Here is a 21,256-nt window from a genome sequence, read left to right as displayed (position 1 = left end):
TCTTTTTGTTTTTAAAGGCCTTATGAATTCCCTCCCTCTTCTCCCCTCCCTTTTTTTGACCTCCCCACTCCCCTGCTCCCCTTGGTTTATCCCTTCTAACTTTCTCAGAAGGGTTAGATAAGAGTTTTATTTCCCAATGGATAGTTTAACTACTCTTCCCTCTCCGGGTTGATTACACTAAGAGTAAGGTTTGATTATTACCTCTTAATGCTCTCTTCCTCTCCTTCTTATAATAGTATTTGTCCCCTCTCCCTTCCATGCCCTCTTTGTGTGTAATAGAATATTCTATTTTCTTATTCGCTCAAGTTTCTCTTGGTATCCCCTGCTATTTACCCCCTCTTTCCCATCCCCCATGCCATCTTAGATTATTTAGTGTTCCACCCTTACCCTGTAAAGAAAGCCATTTTTTTTAAACTTTTTAATCCCTGGGTAACAGATTACAGAAAGTCAAGCATACACATTGGAAGATGAAGTGGCTGAGGTCTTACAAAAGTTAATCTCTAAGGAAGCCAGAAATAATGAGGAAGAACCTGAATATCCTTCCAGCAGGACAGAGAGCTATGCTGAAAGCCTCCCAGAGGAAACGGTGAGTGTTTTTAGCTTTACACATTGTGAAATGGCATTAAATTTAAAGCTTAAAATAGAATTTCCCTTTAGGGAATAAATTAAAACTATCTAAAGAAAGCATGAATAATATAAAACATCAATACAAGTATTATAGTGATTTCCCTTCACAAGAAATATTATTATTTCATTGTCATAGTACTAGCCCTGTTCTCTGTCTTCGACACTTAACAGAGTTCCTTGCATTCAGAAGGTGTTTAGTAAATGCTTGTTGAATTATTAACTGACCGATATGTCCACCTTCTCATAGTAAAATATTTCTCAAGCCTAGAAATGTGAGTCTTCAACTCATCTCTCTTTGATTTTATACATTAAATCAGTGGCCTATCTTCTCACTCAGTTGCATATCCCACCTCTTGTGTCTGTCCCTTTCTCTCTGGGCTCATGCCTTCTCTTACAGGACCTCTATGTCTTCTCCTTAATAGACTCTCAGCCTTTAGAGTCTCCCACTGGTGCTTGTCAAGTTGTTTTCTCTGCGTATTTTGTTCAGCTTCAGGCCCCTCTCCTTTAAAAAATGCTCTCCTGAAGGAACTGTTGGAGTCAGATAGATGTGGATCAAAGCAGACTCTCACATCAGTGATGTGATGGTTTTATTTTGGAGTTGTGGTTCTATGAGTGGGCTCTTATAGCAGTGACGAATATGGAAGTGTGTTTTGCGTGATAATAAAAATTTAATTTACTTTAATTTTTTTTAAAAGCTCTGCTATAGTTTCCCATCAAGATTCATTCTAAACTCCTTACCTTTTTTTTCAGTTCTTTACCAATGTGCCTTAACTATCTCATATATTTTTAAAAACACTTTCCTTCTAAGAATCAATACTAGGTATTGGTTCCAAGGCAGAAGAGAGATAAGGGCTGGGCAATGGGGGTTAAGTGATTTGCCCAGGGTCACACAGCTGGGAAGTGTCTGAGGCCAGATTTAAATCCAGGAACTCCCATCACTAGGCCTGACTCTCAGACCACTGAGCCACCTACTTCTCCCCCACAAGCATATTTATTGAAAATCTGCTTCATCTGTTCATCTCACTCCTGCCTTTGAGCCTCTTCCAAAACATTGCCAGAGTCCTAAAATGCCCTTTCTTGTCTCCTGTAGCTTGTCATCTTCTCCTTGTCTTTCCAACAACAATTCACTCCCAAGGAAGGGATCCCATATTGCTCAAAGAAAGTGATAGCTTTCCTGCACTCTGCCCAATCTGAATGGACAATTGTCATAGCTACTCTCTATGCTCTATGAGCTTTCCTTTAAAAAAATTATGAACTTAATTATGAACAAATGCAAACATTCAAACATACAGAGAAAGGCAAAAAAGTGGATTGTATATGAACTATAAATTTCTGTTACATATATTTTGGTTTTTTTAAATATATATTAAGGCAGCCATGATATAGTACAATTCAAGTAAAAATAGGGTACTAAATCATATACAAGGATCCCTGCAGGTGCATAGTAATTTAGAAAACCACAAACTCACATATCTATGTTTGATTGTATTTTTATTAATTTTGTTGGTTATTTCCCAATTGCATTTTATTCTGGTTATGGATGCACTACAAAGTGGTGTAGGTCTAATGCAGAGACCACTGAGGTAACTAATAAAAAACTGGCCTCTGAGTCAGGAAACCCTGAGTTTGAGACCTGCCTCTGGCCATGTAGGGTATGGGTAAATCACTTCCATTCTCAGTGCTCCCAGTCCACTCTCTAGTGCTATAAGTTGTAGGGCATATGCCTGTCTTCCTCAATGGGAATTTCCTGTTGTTTTTCACTCATTTCAATCCTGCCTGACCTCTCATGACTCTCTATGGGATTTTCTTGGCAAAGATACTGGAGTGGTTTGATGTTTCCTTTTCCAGCTCATTTTACAGATGAGGAAACTGAGGCAAACAGGGTTAAATGCCTTGCCTAGATCACATACCTAGCTGGAAAACATTTGAGGTCAAATTTGAACCCATGTCTTCCTGATTCCTGGCTTAGAGGACATGGATAAAATCATAGACTCAGTTCCCTCCTCACAATATGTATATATTAACTTTAACAAGGTAATAACAAAATTGTCATTTGGGTCCCTTTCTAAACTTCTTTTCTTGTTTGTATTTTTTGTTGATGTTCTTTTCCTCTTAAAAAAGTTTTCCTTACTTTTGACTTATGTACTTTATGTATTGTTTAAGTCTGTCTACTTTGTCTATGCATTCTAGTACATTAAATAGGTAAAACAATGTCTGAACCAATGTGAGGTGGTATGGTGGATAGGGCATAGGATTTGGAGTCAAGAAGATCTGCATCTGAATCCTGCCTCAGACCCACTTACTAGCTATGTAACTCTGTCCAAGTCCCTTAACCTCTCTATGTTTCAGTTTCCCCTTTTGTAAAATGGAGATGGGCAGCTAGGCAGTGAAGTGGATAAAGCACCCAGTCTGGAGTCAGAAAGACCTGAGTTCAAATCTGCCCTCAGACACTGACTAGCTGTATGACTTCTACCAAGTCACTTAGCCCTGGTTGCCTTGATTTCCTCATCTGTAAAATGAGCTGGAAAAGGAAATAGCAAGTCACTCCAGTATCTTTGCCCAGAAAACCCCAAATGGGATAACAAAGAATTCATAATTGAAAAATAACTAAACAATAATAACAAACAAAAAATGTGAATAATAATAGCAACTACCTCATAAGGATTGTTGTGACAGTTAAATATGTTTCACAAGCAAAGCACCATATAAATTAGCTATTATTATTGTTTTATTATAATTGTGATGAAAAAAGAGAAACTTTTCCCTCCATAGTCAAGGCTTAAATAAAGGGGAGAACCAAATCATAATAGGATTCATTCTAACAAAATATATCTGAGATTTTTTTAATGCAATTTTTTCCCCCACCGGAGACTCTAAAACCAACCATTCAAGAAGGTCTTACTAATGGAGAAAACGATGATACAGTACATAACACCTGGACCCTACCTAATACCTTGGAAAGAAGAAACAAACTTTATACTGAAGATAATTTTGATGACCTCCAGTATTTCCCAAATTTTTATGCACTACTAAAAAGCATTGACTCAGGTAAATATTCTGATTTATTGCCATAATTGATGGAAATATCAAATCCAAAAATATTCTGTTTTGCTTTCAGCCTTCCATAAACACTTCCTATCAAGTAGTCAATATCCCAAGGGCTCAGAGAAAGCATAAAATTTGCTAATATTTAGTTTGTCCTGCTATCTGAATCAACTAATCAGTAAGCATTTATTTAGCTCCTACAAGGTGCCAGGCACTAGCCTAGGCACTGAGGATATAAAGACAAAAATAAAACTATACCTTGCTCCTGTGGATCTTATAATCTATTGGATGAGACAATGTGAACATCAATAAGTATATGAAAAGCAAATGGAAAGTAAACACAAAGTAAATGTTTGAGAAAGCACTAGCCTCTGCAGTGGTTCCCAAATTTTTTTGGCCTACTGCCCCCTTTCCAGAAAAAATATTACTTAGCCCCCTGGAAATTAAATTTTTTTTAATTTTAATAGCAATTAATAGGAAAGATAAATGCACCTGTGGCCATCACTGCCCTCCTGGATTACTGCAGCACCCACCAGGGGGCGGTGGTGCCCACTTTGGGAATCACTGAGGATTAAGAAAGATTTTCTGTAGAAGGTGATGCTTGAGCAGAGTTTTGAAACAAATAAGGGATTCTTAGAGATGGAAGAAAATAGAAAGTGCCACCCAGGAATGGGGTACAACTACCAGTACAAAGATACAGAGGTGGGAGATTAAATGTCATCTGTGAGAAACAATAAGACCAGTTTACCATCCAAATAAATACTTTCCATATGTGTAGATATATAGATATAGAAATATACAATATATGTGTGTATGTATGTATATACCCACATATTAAATATATACACTATATACGTGAGTGTATATAGGATATATATGTGTATATTTATAGGATACATATACTATAAATAAATAATTGTAAATAAATTATAAATGGGCGTGGCCAGAAGTAGGTGTGCCTAAATAATTTAATTTTGTGCTTAACTATGTAAATGAAAAAAATCTGCTTTAATTCAAACCTTAGCAACAAAGATTTTTCTAAATATTTCTATCTATTTCTTTTCTTTACAGAATACTGTCTAGAATTAATTTTCTCTTAGGTGACTCAGAATCTTGTAGTCAATTTATTATGGATCTACTATGTCCTAGGGTAGATAAGTGATACAGTGGATAAGAGTGCCAGGTCTGGAATCAGAAAAACTGACCTCAGACACATGGTATCTGTGTGACCCTGAGCAAGTCATTTAATCCTGTTTGCCTCAGTTCCTCATCTTTAAAATGAGCTGGAGAAGGAAAGAGCACTGCTTCAGAATCTTTACCAAAAAAAACCCAAATGGGATCACAAAGAGTCCACACGATTGAAAAAACTGAACAACACTATGTCCTAGGTCCTGGGTTTCTCAACTGTCATTATCATCCTCCAGGATCTTATATCATGGTAAAGAGGTTAAGAGAAAAGAGATTAGGCTGAATAGAAGTATTTTTATACCCTTTGACTGTTTATTACCTTTCTTACTATGAATGTATAGAATTTATTTATAAATTCCTGATTTTAGCTTTTCTTATTATTTGACTTTGTTCTTCTCAAAATGAAGCCTACTCCCTTTCTTCCAGCCATATCAAAGTTCTGATTAGTTGAGTCATAATAAGTCAAGATTTTATTGTCAACCTGAAAGGATACTAGTATATTATATAAATTAAATTTATTCTATAAGTTATAATACTGAGCAGCATTCCTTTTCCCTATCAAGATTTACCTAAAACAGTGGTTCCCAAACTTTTCTGACATACCACCCCCTTTCCAGAAAAAATATTACTTAGCCCCCTGGAAATTAATTCCTTTTTAATTTTAATAGCAATTAATAGGAAAGATAAATGCACCTGTGGCTATCACCACCTACCTGAATTGCTGCAGCACCCACCAAGGGGCGGTAGCACCTACTTTGGGAATCACTGACCTAAAACAACCCCTAGTTCCTTTTCTGTACCTCATCATTTTGCCCTGTCACTCTGTTAAAACTCATGCAGAGAATGCAACTAGGCTCAGTGGATTAAGAGCCAGCCTTAGAGATGCGAGATCCTGGGTTCAAATGTGACCTCAGACACTTCCTAGCTGTGTGACCCTGGGCAAGTCACTTAACCCTCATTGCCCAGACCTTACCACTCTGCCTTGGAACCAATACACAGTATTGATTCTAAGACCAAAGATAAGGGTTTTAAAAAAAAAACAAAAACTTCATGCAGCCATATTTATCTTTCCATAAATGTTATCTAATTCTTCTAAATGAATCTTATCCAGACTAGGCCCTGGAAGAGATTTTCCCTGACATTCCTTAGCATCCTTACTTCTCATTAAAATATTGACTCATTCTGTTGTTTTAAAATGTTTTATTAGTGTCTTTTAGCTTTATTTCACTGCCATTTTCAGATACTCCTTCCCAATCTATCCCCTAGTACCAAAGAAAAACAGGTGAATAAACCCAGTGGATGTAGCAGCAGCTTTTTCTGACCATTTGCATATAGTTTCATTTTTGGAGAATACCCCTTTTCCTCCACCTCCAGATGGGGGTTGGGGGCGTAAGTGATATTATTCAGACTGAGTCAGACTTGCTGCAGTCTCCGAGACTTTCTCACCTTTAAAAGCCCATTTGTGAGTCACTGTATGCCCTTAGGAGGCAGATTCCCAGCTGAAAATCCCATCCCTGTTTTCCTGGTGAGTCATTACTTACCAGTGAAGGTCATTCCTTCATCCTCCAAGAGTGTTTCAATGATACTAAATGTGCCAATGCAGATGGAGCTATAGACAAAATGATGAAATAGCTAAAGTTTATCACTGATGGGTTGTCCTATCTCTTGCTCCCCTGCCATAGTCTCTTGCCCTTATCTTGTTTCTCTTATTCATCTTTATTTATACATTTTTTAAAAGTTGTTTAAAGTTTAATCTATTTTCAACACTTTACTAGATTCAAAGGTGAATTATTGTTCACTGCCTTTCTTATCTTTTAATGAGATAATATCTGTAAAGCATTTAGCACAGTGCCTGACACATAGAGGGTTCTATATGGATGCCTATTCCTTTCCCCTTCCCCTCCTTACTGTGAATGAACAAGCTTTATTCACAAAATAGAATATAAAATATTTCTTTAAAATATTTTATACATTGTACTTTAATTTCCATTATATAATATTTACCTACCTACTTGTTTTGACTCCCCAAACTAGAATTTAAGCACATTATACTTGAATGTAAGCTTGAGATCCAGGTCTTGCTTTTTTATTTTTAACCCACACCTCCTGGTATAATATGTTGTATATAGTCTTTAACATTAATCATTAGTTGATTCATTTATGTTTTTTAATTGAGTTGAACCATGTCCTGCTGAGTTTTTTGTTTTTTTTTTTCATTTTGTTTACCCTTACTTTCTGTCTTCGTAAGAACTCTAAGACAGAAGGGCAAGGGCTATCTAGGCAAACAGGATTAAGTGACTTGCCCAAGGTCACTTAGGTAGGAAGTGCCTAAGTTCAGATTTGAACCCAGGTCTTCCTGACTTCAAGCCTGGCACTCTAACTACTGAGACACCTAGCTGCCCACTGGGTTCTGATTCCAGCTCTACTACATGTATATACATGTATGACACTGGGCTAATCAATTAACCATTTTAAGTCTCATCTAAAAGACAAGTGATTTTGACTAGATGACCCAGGTTTCCTTGTGGATGTAAATTACATGATCATATGTCTTATTTACTATTTCGCTCCAAATATAGGCCACCACTCCACTTAGAATGAGATCTCTCTGAATGGAAAAGAACATACCCTGAAAAAATAGCATTATAGGTCACATTTAGGTTTTATATAATCCACTTTGGAGGCTGAGGGTGTGGAATATGACCAACACCATATTTTTATGTTTTCCCAAGCACCAACTACAGTGCATTCAAAATAGGGGACATATAAATATTTGTTAAATGTTAAACGAATAAATGAAAGAGGTGGCCACCAAAGATGAAGGTACATTTTAATCGTTTATAAATTTATTTGTCCTTTTCATATAGAGAAAGAGGCTAAAGAGAAAGAAACACTGATAACTATAATGAAAACATTGATTGACTTTGTGAAGATGATGGTTAAATATGGTACAATTTCTCCAGAAGAAGGTGTCTCATACCTTGGTAAGAATACTATTTGTTGTAAGAATAAACTCGTATCTAGCAAGCTGAGTGTGTGCCAAACACTGTAATAGAGTTAGGTGGATTTGTAGTTGATAGTTTTACCCAGAGTATTGGTCAGAGCCATACCTATGACAAATAGTTGAGGCTTTGTCCTGGGCACAAATATCTGTGGTACCAAACATTGCTGGCCCCACATTTCCTGGTCCTCTTCTAGCCCATGCCCCATCCAGGTGTCATGGAAGCAGACAGACTGGATTAGAAGTCAGGCTGTAGCCCAGCAGGTCCTTGGGGAAGAGATGGGGAGAAATGGTTCCCTCTCCTAGTATAATTGCACCCATGGTTCCTTCTGGCTTATATACTTATTAGCTATGTGGCTCTGAGATATTCATTTTACCTTTATTTTTCTACAAAAGAATGTTTACAATGTTTATTATTCCTGTTGACAACCCTGGAATATTAAAGACACTGTATCAGCTAGCCTAAAGCCTAAAGGATTTGGGGAGGAACATAATTGCCATTTTCAAGTGTTTCAAAAGCTGTCAAAATAAAATTTTTTTAAATTTTAAATTTTTAAAAATTTCTCAAAATTTTTAAAAAAGGAGCTTCCAAATGAAAGAGGGATTAGACCTATTCTACTTGGCCCTAGAGGAAAAAAACTATGCAGAGAAACAGAATTTAATTCATTCATTATATGGAAAAAACTTCCTAAAAGTTAGATCTATCCAAAAGTAGATCACCTTAAGAGGTGATGATTTCCTTATTGCTGGAGGTCTTCAAGCAAAGGCTGCATGGCTTTTTTTGGGGGGGTGTTATAGAAAAAGTTCTTGTTCAGGTCCACCTGGATTGGCTCAGATGACCTCTCAGGTCCCTTCCAGTGTTAAAGGTTCTGCAATTCTGTTAACCTACCAGCAAAAGTAATAGGATGCCTCTTGGCACTCAAGGATGAAAGGGACTTTTGCACCTTCCATTCATTCCTATGTGTAACTCCTGAGATTGTTGGTGAGCCACAGTGATCTAGCATGGGCCCCCTCTCCTATCCAAGACTCCACTGTCACTTGAAGCTTTTGGTTGCTAAAGCTATACAAGACTACTGGGTATTATGTACAGTTATTTGAAGAAAGTGCCCAAGCCAGGCATCCAGTGTACTGTTCATCAAGCTGGCTGTAACCTCTGCCAGCTCCCCTCCACCCATGATAGTAATGTTAGATTTCTATTCAGATTTGTAAAGAATGGTACTACCATTGTGGTAGGTGATATTTTGACTAAGATGCTCCTCTGTGTCAGACTTTTCACCACAGCAAAGGTCACCTACAAGTACTTAAAAGGAAATTTTCTTGCTTCATAGACTTCCATTTCACCTCATCTCAAAACAGAGGTATCCATTTATCTCTTGTCCTAGATATCTCTTCATGGAACCATTGACCCATTGACCATGTAGCCAGAAGATCTGGTTTCAAATCCTGATTTTCATGCTTGCTAACTACATGATGGTGGGCAAATCACTTACCATCCTTGCACCTCAGTTTCCTTAGCTGTCAAATGATGAGGTTGGACTAGATGGCCCTGGAGATTTTTTTTAAACTCTAAATCTATGATCTTATGATGACCCTTTGGGAGAAATTTCACCTTTCCATGGGATAGTACGTCCAGTCTGATGGGGAGGCAGCATCATATCCTGGAATCAGATATAGTGGTTGCAATGCTACATTTTCTAACATCAACATGATGATGATGATGATGATGATGATGATGATGATGATGATAGCTAACATTTATGTCTTACTCAATGTCAGGCACTGTGCTAGGAGCTTTATAATCATTATCTCATTTGATCCTCACAATGACTCTGGAAGGCAGGTATTATTATTACTCCCCTTTTTCAGATGAGGAAACTGAGAAAAACAGAGGTTAAATGACTTGCCCATGGCCACACAGTTAAGTGTTTAAAGCCAGATTCAAACTCATGTCTATTCTGACTCCAAGTCTGGCACTGTAACCACTGGGCCACCTGACTACTCCCACATCAAGATGACAGGGACCTCCTACTGCCTACTGTGAAATTTCATTATAATAATTCATTTGGCCACTGAGAATTTGCATTCCAACTATAATCTCAACTACATTTTCCCCTGTATTCAGATTATTTCATGCAGGTCCCATATTCAATGACTAATTAGAAAAGTTGGAGTACATGCACACTGGCCTATAATGTATTTCTTTGTGACCAAAGTGGCATATACATGGTGCTATTTGGGGCACAAATCACTGTACCCCAAGAGAGTCCTTGAGCATAGGGCACTAGGCCTAGCTATCCTTCAGTATCTCAACTAGTAGAGTTTTTCAGAAATTGGTGAAAAGGGCATTTAGTTCTTTTCCCATTCCTCAGGTTCTAAGTCCAATGGCCTACCTCTAAAAACAGCTAGGGATACAATGTATAGTGTACTGGGCCTGTAGTCAAGAAGAACTGAGTTCAAATCCAGATTTAAACACTTAATAGTTGTGTGACTCTGGGCAGGTCACTTAACCTCTATTTGCCTTGGTTTCCTCAACTGTAAAAAATGGAGAGAATAACGGCAAAGTTGCTATGAGGGTCAAATGATATATTTGTAAAAAGTACTTAGCACAGAGTAGATGTTATATAAATGCTTATTCCCTTCTTTCTCCTCTTCCAGTTGAAACTATCCCCCTCATTCTGTCTACTTCAGATTCTATCATTCTCAACTCTAACTTATATCCTCTCTGAGTTGTCCAAACAGTCGTTATTGTGACTGAGCTGGAAGAATATGTTGTCCAGGATATCTTTGAGACATGAAGTCAATAGGGCCACCTCAAGTGTATATATTAATTAAACTTAATAGACAATTACCAGGTTTCCATTTTATCATGTAGAGACAGAAAGCTAGAGCAGCTCGATGACAAAGTGAATAGAGATTTGAGTCTGTAGGCAGGAAGACCAGAGTTCAAATTCAGTCTCCAGCACTTTCTAACTTGTGACTCTGGACAAGTCACTTAACTTCTGATTGCTTCAGTTCATCTGCAAGATGGGGATAATAATAGCACCTACCTCTCAGGATTGTTGTGAGGATTAAATGAGAAAATGACTATAAAGTGCTTTTCACAGTGCCTGGAACATAGTAAGCACTATATAAATGTTAGCTGTTGGTAGTAGTAGACTGGCAGGGGTCTGAGCCTGCAGAGAGGATATGGGAGCCAACACACAATGCACATGACCCATAATTGTTAGAGGTCTTGCCACATAATTAAGCCACAGTCTGAAATAAGGTGGGGAAAGATGGTATCAATGGCTGGCGCCCAGCAGAGTTGGCTGAATCATAAGGAGGCTTAGTGGACCCTACCCACAAGCTTACCAGGTTTTTAGCATTTTCTAGAAACAGAAAATACCAACATGAATATTAAGAAAACTGAAGGTTTGGTGAATCATAGTGAGTCAAGCAATTGGTTATCTTCTTGGCAGTCTAGGTACTTTGACTTCTTAAACACATATGGACCCTCTTGTCTCCTACTCTAAACTTCTACCTGCCAATATCTCTTCCCATATCTCTGTATTCTTCAGAATCTTGATATGAACCCAACCCTCCTTTCTGATTTACAATTATTCTCCTTCCATCTTCAGCGCTGATTCCTTGACCCCAGACGGGGATTACCCCTTCCCCTCCCTGAATTATTGCCTAATTACTGGCCCATGCCAGCTTTGCTGGGGTAGGAGGAGGTAACATAGTTATGGGAAGAGATGCTGGACAGGTTGCATTAGATAGGCCATCTTATTAATAGGTCAGGTGCTCCAGGATCACAAAGAACCAATCGGGTGGTCAGATTCTTGATGGAATGAGGTAATGGTCTAGTAATTTGAGGAAAGAAGGAAAAGGCAAGAGCAATATAATTGATTCTGTTATTCTGTGGATCTGTGCTCAATCATGGTGAACAATAATTTTTTTAAGTATAATTGGGTATTACTATGAATCATTATGGTCTGGTGGCATGCCCTAACAGTGCTAAAGAATAAGAGGGATGCAAAAGAAAAATAAGAATAAGGTCTTCTGCTATTTATTCTATACTAGTGGAGCCAGATAAACATCTTCCTGAGATGCTGTAGGAAGGATACCTGAAAAGAATTGGGTGGGGACATTAGACTGGATGATCTCTCGGGTTTTTTACAACTCTAGGATTACATAATGTTATGAAATACAATCTAGTGCAGATCTGATTGCTTCTAAATTGGTTTTATTAGGTTAAGCTGTTTGCTTTTTGAAAGATTATTTTCAGCTTTTTAAAATCAAAACTTGTCATTTTAAAATGTGACCTTTTTCCCACCCAGAAAACTTGGATGCGACAATAGCTCTACAGACCAAGAATAAGCTTGAAAAAAATGCCACTGACAATAAATACAGATTAATGCCAGGTATTTTTCTTATTTCCCTCATAGCCTTAAAACTGATAAGCATCATTTGAATTAGTTTTTTTAAAGGCCGGTTTTAATAATAATGAGCACCTGCTAGATTATAATTTTAAAAGATGAGGTAAGAGTGATAGACATAAATTGACTGCCCCTCCCTGGCAGTGACTCAGGTGGATAGAGAGTAAGGCTTGAATATGGGAGGTCCTGGGATCAAATTTGACCTCAAATACTTCCTGGCTATATGCCCTTGGGCAAGTCATTCAACCTCCATTGGCTAGCTCTTATGGCTCTTCTGCCTTGGAACCAATACCTACTATTGAATTGATTCTAAGGCAGAAGGGTTAAAAAAAAAACCCAACAACCTAACTAACTGCCAAGGAATTAATACATCTAGATGACCTCTAAAATTCCCTACAATTCCAAGATTCTATGATTTAAATATTACAGAATTTTTTGCAAAATTATTAGCATATGACCTGATCCTAAGTGGGGTTGGGATGGGAAAGTTGTGAATTTTTTTCAACCTCCTAGAAAGGGTACAATTGCTTTATATTTATTTTTAAGTAGGTTCAACTGATGTTGAACATGAGTGAATGACCTCACTTAGTCTGCCAATTTACCCTTAAGGAATGAGGAGCTGGTGCTCAAAGGAATAAAGGCCTGCTAAAACTTCAGATTCTCTAGGATTATTCAGGTTGGTTTGACAAGATTCCTGGAGTGATTCCAGCCTTTGCTGCTCCTACTAAGCCACCATCTTGGCTCTGCCCCCTGGATTATTTTGTTTGGAATAAATGGCTGTATCAATACAGTACAGAGTTATACTTTTTTCAATGAATTAAAAATATCCAGATTGTACACTTTTGGCCACCCCCACCGAATTCACCTTTGAGTCCTGATTTGATCAGTTTTGTTGCCTAGATTAAGCTGAATAGATTATTGCCAAGTTTCCACTTCATACTATTTCATGTAGGAACCAATAGTAATTATTTAAATGGTTAATAACTGATTTTAAATTGAAGCTATAACAGCAGATATTTGTTTACGGTTCCTTTAGATAAGAGTCACGAGGAAGCAGACAGTACAAAGGAGGAAGCAGCTAAAATGGAAAAGGAATATGGAGCACAAAAAGATTCCACAAAAGATGGATCTAATGCAGAAAAAAACAAGGAGGAACCAAAAGGTATGGAATCCTCACCCTTGGCTCATGATGAGTTTAATGTGTCTGTTTCCACATACCAAAGAAAGCTTTCACAATTAGTACATCCTGTGCTGAACCTTGTTTACAAAAGGCATACCATTACCTGCAATTAGACATACTTTATAAAATTGAATTTCTATTAGTGGCAGTTGTTTAAGCTCTGCTGTTCAAAGCCGCTCTTTGCAGCCCCCTCCTTTCTCTACTTTATGACCAATTGCCCATATTTTCTTTTTTTAATTTATTGGGGGAGCCATATTTCCAAGTCATTATTATGATTTAAATGTATGTAGTATTTTCAGATTTATAAAATACTTCCCTCACAACAACCTTGTGAGGAATGCAAATATAATTATTCCCATTTTATAGATGAAGAGAATGAGACTTAGGGAGGTTATGAGACTTGCCCCCAAATCACACAGTGTGGGGCACAGGAATTGAAACATCATTTTGATGCTAAAATTCAGCATTCTTTCTATTATTCCGTTAGCTTAATAGCTGATTAGGTTATAGTGGCCTATATATTCAACAACTTATACTTAGTAGTAAGTCTTGTATTAACAAAAACCCATGTAAACCTATGAAAAAAATCAAGTGAGAGAAGCTACTCTAGTGTAACATGACAAAAATAATATATATGATATATCATATGTTATGAAACATTTTTACCATATCAATGTATAATATAATATGTAAACTATATATTAAACATACCAATATATCATATGTATATAAAATATATGAATATATCATATGTGGTATAAAATATACATTAATTCTGGCAACCTGTAATATAGTATGTAAAATATGCATTAAATATATATAATATAAATTAAATATTTTAATATATTAAATATATCAATATATCCTATATAGTATAAAATATGTTAATTATATCATTTATGTGTATATATATAAAATCAGTGACTCAATTTTTAAAACATTGACACATTTTATTTTGGCACAACGAATACTTCCCAACAAATCCCAAAACAACCTCCACCAAAAAAATATTTCAGGGCCAGGGGGTGGGGAGGGAAGAAGGGGCACAGCTGTTCCATCTTTATCTTTATGTAAAAGAATGCACCTGAAGCTCTTAAATCTCCTACAGTCCCCTAGAGGTTGAGGTAGAACACCATTTTTGAAGAGACTGAGGGAAAGAGGTTGGAGCAACAGAAATTGGGAGTGGAGGGGGAAAGGTTTAGGCTTACTCTATGACAATAGCCAGAACAGCCCTACAGTTGGAAGAGGGGAGGCAATTTAAAGTTCGAATTGAAGTTGGAATAGGAGTGTGAAGGAAACAATCACAACTGCACTTGCAGTTCTGTCANTTTTTAAGTATAATTGGGTATTACTATGAATCATTATGGTCTGGTGGCATGCCCTAACAGTGCTAAAGAATAAGAGGGATGCAAAAGAAAAATAAGAATAAGGTCTTCTGCTATTTATTCTATACTAGTGGAGCCAGATAAACATCTTCCTGAGATGCTGTAGGAAGGATACCTGAAAAGAATTGGGTGGGGACATTAGACTGGATGATCTCTCGGGTTTTTTACAACTCTAGGATTACATAATGTTATGAAATACAATCTAGTGCAGATCTGATTGCTTCTAAATTGGTTTTATTAGGTTAAGCTGTTTGCTTTTTGAAAGATTATTTTCAGCTTTTTAAAATCAAAACTTGTCATTTTAAAATGTGACCTTTTTCCCACCCAGAAAACTTGGATGCGACAATAGCTCTACAGACCAAGAATAAGCTTGAAAAAAATGCCACTGACAATAAATACAGATTAATGCCAGGTATTTTTCTTATTTCCCTCATAGCCTTAAAACTGATAAGCATCATTTGAATTAGTTTTTTTAAAGGCCGGTTTTAATAATAATGAGCACCTGCTAGATTATAATTTTAAAAGATGAGGTAAGAGTGATAGACATAAATTGACTGCCCCTCCCTGGCAGTGACTCAGGTGGATAGAGAGTAAGGCTTGAATATGGGAGGTCCTGGGATCAAATTTGACCTCAAATACTTCCTGGCTATATGCCCTTGGGCAAGTCATTCAACCTCCATTGGCTAGCTCTTATGGCTCTTCTGCCTTGGAACCAATACCTACTATTGAATTGATTCTAAGGCAGAAGGGTTAAAAAAAAAACCCAACAACCTAACTAACTGCCAAGGAATTAATACATCTAGATGACCTCTAAAATTCCCTACAATTCCAAGATTCTATGATTTAAATATTACAGAATTTTTTGCAAAATTATTAGCATATGACCTGATCCTAAGTGGGGTTGGGATGGGAAAGTTGTGAATTTTTTTCAACCTCCTAGAAAGGGTACAATTGCTTTATATTTATTTTTAAGTAGGTTCAACTGATGTTGAACATGAGTGAATGACCTCACTTAGTCTGCCAATTTACCCTTAAGGAATGAGGAGCTGGTGCTCAAAGGAATAAAGGCCTGCTAAAACTTCAGATTCTCTAGGATTATTCAGGTTGGTTTGACAAGATTCCTGGAGTGATTCCAGCCTTTGCTGCTCCTACTAAGCCACCATCTTGGCTCTGCCCCCTGGATTATTTTGTTTGGAATAAATGGCTGTATCAATACAGTACAGAGTTATACTTTTTTCAATGAATTAAAAATATCCAGATTGTACACTTTTGGCCACCCCCACCGAATTCACCTTTGAGTCCTGATTTGATCAGTTTTGTTGCCTAGATTAAGCTGAATAGATTATTGCCAAGTTTCCACTTCATACTATTTCATGTAGGAACCAATAGTAATTATTTAAATGGTTAATAACTGATTTTAAATTGAAGCTATAACAGCAGATATTTGTTTACGGTTCCTTTAGATAAGAGTCACGAGGAAGCAGACAGTACAAAGGAGGAAGCAGCTAAAATGGAAAAGGAATATGGAGCACAAAAAGATTCCACAAAAGATGGATCTAATGCAGAAAAAAACAAGGAGGAACCAAAAGGTATGGAATCCTCACCCTTGGCTCATGATGAGTTTAATGTGTCTGTTTCCACATACCAAAGAAAGCTTTCACAATTAGTACATCCTGTGCTGAACCTTGTTTACAAAAGGCATACCATTACCTGCAATTAGACATACTTTATAAAATTGAATTTCTATTAGTGGCAGTTGTTTAAGCTCTGCTGTTCAAAGCCGCTCTTTGCAGCCCCCTCCTTTCTCTACTTTATGACCAATTGCCCATATTTTCTTTTTTTAATTTATTGGGGGAGCCATATTTCCAAGTCATTATTATGATTTAAATGTATGTAGTATTTTCAGATTTATAAAATACTTCCCTCACAACAACCTTGTGAGGAATGCAAATATAATTATACCCATTTTATAGATGAAGAGAATGAGACTTAGGGAGGTTATGAGACTTGCCCCCAAATCACACAGTGTGGGGCACAGGAATTGAAACATCATTTTGATGCTAAAATTCAGCATTCTTTCTATTATTCCGTTAGCTTAATAGCTGATTAGGTTATAGTGGCCTATATATTCAACAACTTATACTTAGTAGTAAGTCTTGTATTAACAAAAACCCATGTAAACCTATGAAAAAAATCAAGTGAGAGAAGCTACTCTAGTGTAACATGACAAAAATAATATATATGATATATCATATGTTATGAAACATATTTACCATATCAATGTATAATATAATATGTAAACTATATATTAAACATACCAATATATCATATGTATATAAAATATATGAATATATCATATGTGGTATAAAATATACATTAATTCTGGCAACCTGTAATATAGTATGTAAAATATGCATTAAATATATATAATATAAATTAAATATTTTAATATATTAAATATATCAATATATCCTATATAGTATAAAATATGTTAATTATATCATTTATGTGTATATATATAAAATCAGTGACTCAATTTTTAAAACATTGACACATTTTATTTTGGCACAACGAATACTTCCCAACAAATCCCAAAACAACCTCCACCAAAAAAATATTTCAGGGCCAGGGGGTGGGGAGGGAAGAAGGGGCACAGCTGTTCCATCTTTATCTTTATGTAAAAGAATGCACCTGAAGCTCTTAAATCTCCTACAGTCCCCTAGAGGTTGAGGTAGAACACCATTTTTGAAGAGACTGAGGGAAAGAGGTTGGAGCAACAGAAATTGGGAGTGGAGGGGGAAAGGTTTAGGCTTACTCTATGACAATAGCCAGAACAGCCCTACAGTTGGAAGAGGGGAGGCAATTTAAAGTTCGAATTGAAGTTGGAATAGGAGTGTGAAGGAAACAATCACAACTGCACTTGCAGTTCTGTCACACCAATCCATCCTGGTCCACTTGGAAATCCCTTTCCTTTGCTACCTCTCCTCACACTGTAATATTAAACCAACTTGACCTCAGCTTTCCACATGCTCTAACCTTTTTGCTCTGCCAACTGTGACATCCAAACCCTCCCCTATTGTTTAAAAAGATGTTTTAAAGTATTCCCCTTGGTCCTAGATCTGTTTCTCAAGTATCCTTCCATTTTTTCTGATGCTCACCAAAACCTAGCTTTCTAATGAAGACACATATGTCTCTAGGGCTGACTTTTTTGTGGTAATTTGTTTATATTGTTATTTTGGTTCTGCTTTCTTTGCACTATATACCTATGTATGCATGTTCTTATGTTTCTCTGAATTCTTCATATTTGCACAGTGGTAGACTTGGAATCAGGAAGACCTGAGATCAAATCCTGCTTCAGATATTTACTAGCTGTGTGATCTTGGGAAAATCATTTAATCTTGCAACCTCAGTTTCCTCACTTTTAAAATTGGGAATTTTATTCAATAGCCTCTAACGTTCTTTTCAGCTTTTTAATCTATGATTTATGATTATTCCTCACGGCACAGTAACATTCCATCATGTTCATATAGGATATAAACCAGTCATTTTTTAGTGATTGGGTATTTACTTTGTTTCCAGTTTTCTTTTTCATATATCATAAATGGACATGGGTTTTCTTCTTGCTGAGAGTCACTATCTTGGGACTGTCCCCTAGATGTAGGCAATAGTTAGTGAAGTGGATAGAGTAGTGGGCAATTCATTTAACCTGTAAGCCTCAGTTTCCTCTTCCATAAAATGAGGAGGTCAGAGCTGGTGGCCTCCAAGTTCCTTTCCATCTCTAAGCCTGTGGTCATTAGGAGATTCTCTGGGTCTGAGTCGCTAAAAACATTTGGTTTAGTTTCTTGCCTAATTTTAGGCTGTTTTGTTGAGCAGTTGAACCAATCTAAAGGTCCCCCAGAAGAGAAGTAACTTGCCATCCTTCCTATGACCCGTCCAGCAATGAGTTTGAGAATCATGTTTAGCATGTACCTTGAAGATGCAGGGATAGAGTTTTGAAAATATCCTATCCATTTTTGGCAAAAGAAAGGGCAATTGCTTTTAAAAAGGAAGTTTAAGCTATATTATTGATCACTAGTTATTCAGGAATTGATTACTCAGAGATTATAAAGACTGGCTTATTTCTTTAGCTTCCCACAAGAAGCCTCATTAAAAGTAAAAGGGAATATGATTCATCACTTGTTTATATGGGTATATGGTTTGGGGTTTGAGGTTTAAAAGACTACTCTATTACAAAAATAAATTATATGGAAATGGGTTTTGAATAATACTTGTAAAAACCCAGTGGAATTGCTTGTCAACTCTGGGAAGGGGTAAGGAAGGGGGGAGGGAGACATCATGAATCATGTAACCTTGAAAAACTTATGTGTAGATTTTTTTTAAAAGAAAAGGCTATAATGGAATTTATTATGTTTCAGTTAAATGAAGAAAATAGGAATAACCACAATAATTCCGTACAAGAATGTAGATTTGTTACTGGAATAAAATAAAGAAAAAAATTTTTTTCATAAAAACTCTTACCTTCCATCTTAGAATCAATACTGGGTATTGGTTCTAAGACAGAAGAGTGATAATGGCTAGGCAATGGGGATTAAGGGACTTGCCCAGAGTCACACAGCTGGGAAACATCTGAGGTCAAATTTGAACCCAGGACCCCTCCTGTCTCTGGGCCTGGCTCTCAATCCACTGAGCCACCCAGCTGTCCCCAGAAAAAAAATTTTTTTAACGAAGTAAAAGGGAAGACAAAAAGGGTGAAACTCCATGGAATTTTATTATCAAATCAGTTCTGATGAAGCATTCCATAGAGGCTGAAGGAGTTGGGTAAAATGAGATTTTTTTGGTCTTTTTTTTAAATATATATATTATTTTATACTATTTGTCTATGCTATTTCTGCCCCAACCCACTTCCATGTAACACAATAGATGGTTATAATAGACCAGCCAGACCTGGAATCAAAGATTAACATTTACCGAATGAATAGGATTACATTCCACAAAACAAAGTCAGTAAGAAATATGTTCTTATGTTTATGGCTTGTTCATTTACTTTAATGTGATAAAACTGGCCTGTTTTTCTGGTCTAAATGATCTGTAAATCTACCTGTCATTGCTATAAAGGACAGTGGAAACTTCCATTCTGGTTGAGGCCAAAGTTAGCTGGGCTTCCTGTCCCTTTCATTAAACAAATGTTTATTAGGTTTTTATGGCTTACCCAGCAATATAACAGGGAAATGGAGAGAAAGATATAGATCTTGCTTAAGGTCTAGGTTAAAGAGAGTCAAATATCCAGTTGACATAAAAACTATAAAATAGTTCTTAAATAACATGAAAGCAACTATGGCAAAAACTGAATACATCAGTACTAATTGCTACGTTCTCCTCCGGGCAGAAAGAGGCACAGGATAGACCTACCCAGAGCTACCCAGAGCATCATTAGTCACTGGAAGAAGTGATAGAATAAGATTATATCTCAGTAAAGATTAAGGCAAATGGCCCAGTAAAAAACCATTCAGAACTGAATTGCATGCAAGAGAAAGGGTTCAGAGAGATAAGGGACACAAGAAAACCTCTAGCCAGGAGACTGTTACAATATATTACAAATACAAGGAGATTCCCCATCTCCAATCCTTTTCATGTCTGGGTGTCTAAGGCATGAGCCCTCCAATCTCCCCCAAAGTTATTATGAGAGCCAGTTTTTTCTGCCTTGTCTTTCACAAACCTGTGCTAACTGGTTTAGATCTGGAGCAGATTTGCAGTTGCCTCCTGACTTAACCTGGAGGTAGAGTGGGGAGACAGGATGCTGCAGAGAAGAGAATTAGGCTCATGATCTCTTATTTTAAGACACAAGTATATTGATTGCTATAAGACACTTGACATGAATTCACTGCCCAAATTTCTATTTTATTCAATTAATTTACTAAATGGGGGTAGTAGAGTGGACAATGCTGCCCATCCATCTTTTTTTTTCCCCAGCCCTTGTCCTCTGCCCCAGTAATGATTCTAGACAGAAGGGCAAGGACTAGGCAATTGGAGTTAAGTGACTTGCTCAGTCACACAGCTAGAAAGTGTTTGAGACTAAATTCAAACCCAGATCCTCCTAACTCCAGGCCTGGCTCTCTATCCACTGTTCCACATAGCTGCCCCATATCCATCCATCTTGTAAGCAATTCTGACCATCTTATCTCAGTGGCTTAATAACTATTTTTCAGTATATATAATTTTGTCATAAAGAGAATATATTTATTACAACTACATATAAAAATGCTCATTATATAATAGATATATGTTAAGTATTTTCTCAAAACATATAGGTTGGAAGTAGCTAGATGAATTGAGATCAGGCCTATAGATAGGAGGTCCTGGGTTCAAATATTAACTCAGACACGTCCAAACTGTATGGCCCTGGACAAGTCAC

General features: G+C 36.8%; 1 protein-coding gene across 1 annotated transcript in view; it reads left to right on the top strand.

Moving 5' to 3' along the window:
• The window catches only part of SCG3 (secretogranin III), a 56,679-nt gene that overhangs the window by 19,911 nt on the left and 15,512 nt on the right, over positions 1 to 21,256 (top strand). Inside the window, exons 6-11 of the mRNA XM_044660047.1 lie at positions 437 to 586; positions 3,498 to 3,675; positions 7,728 to 7,844; positions 12,181 to 12,264; positions 13,316 to 13,441; positions 16,308 to 16,433. Coding sequence (XP_044515982.1) covers positions 437 to 586; positions 3,498 to 3,675; positions 7,728 to 7,844; positions 12,181 to 12,264; positions 13,316 to 13,441; positions 16,308 to 16,433 — 781 coding nt within the window. The remainder of the gene's footprint in view (positions 1 to 436; positions 587 to 3,497; positions 3,676 to 7,727; positions 7,845 to 12,180; positions 12,265 to 13,315; positions 13,442 to 16,307; positions 16,434 to 21,256) is intronic.

Source organism: Gracilinanus agilis, chromosome 2, assembly GCF_016433145.1.
Source record: "Gracilinanus agilis isolate LMUSP501 chromosome 2, AgileGrace, whole genome shotgun sequence".
Lineage (NCBI taxonomy): Eukaryota > Metazoa > Chordata > Mammalia > Didelphimorphia > Didelphidae > Gracilinanus > Gracilinanus agilis.
Note: the sequence above shows the minus strand (reverse complement) of the source record. Positions and strands in the feature narration are given on the sequence as shown.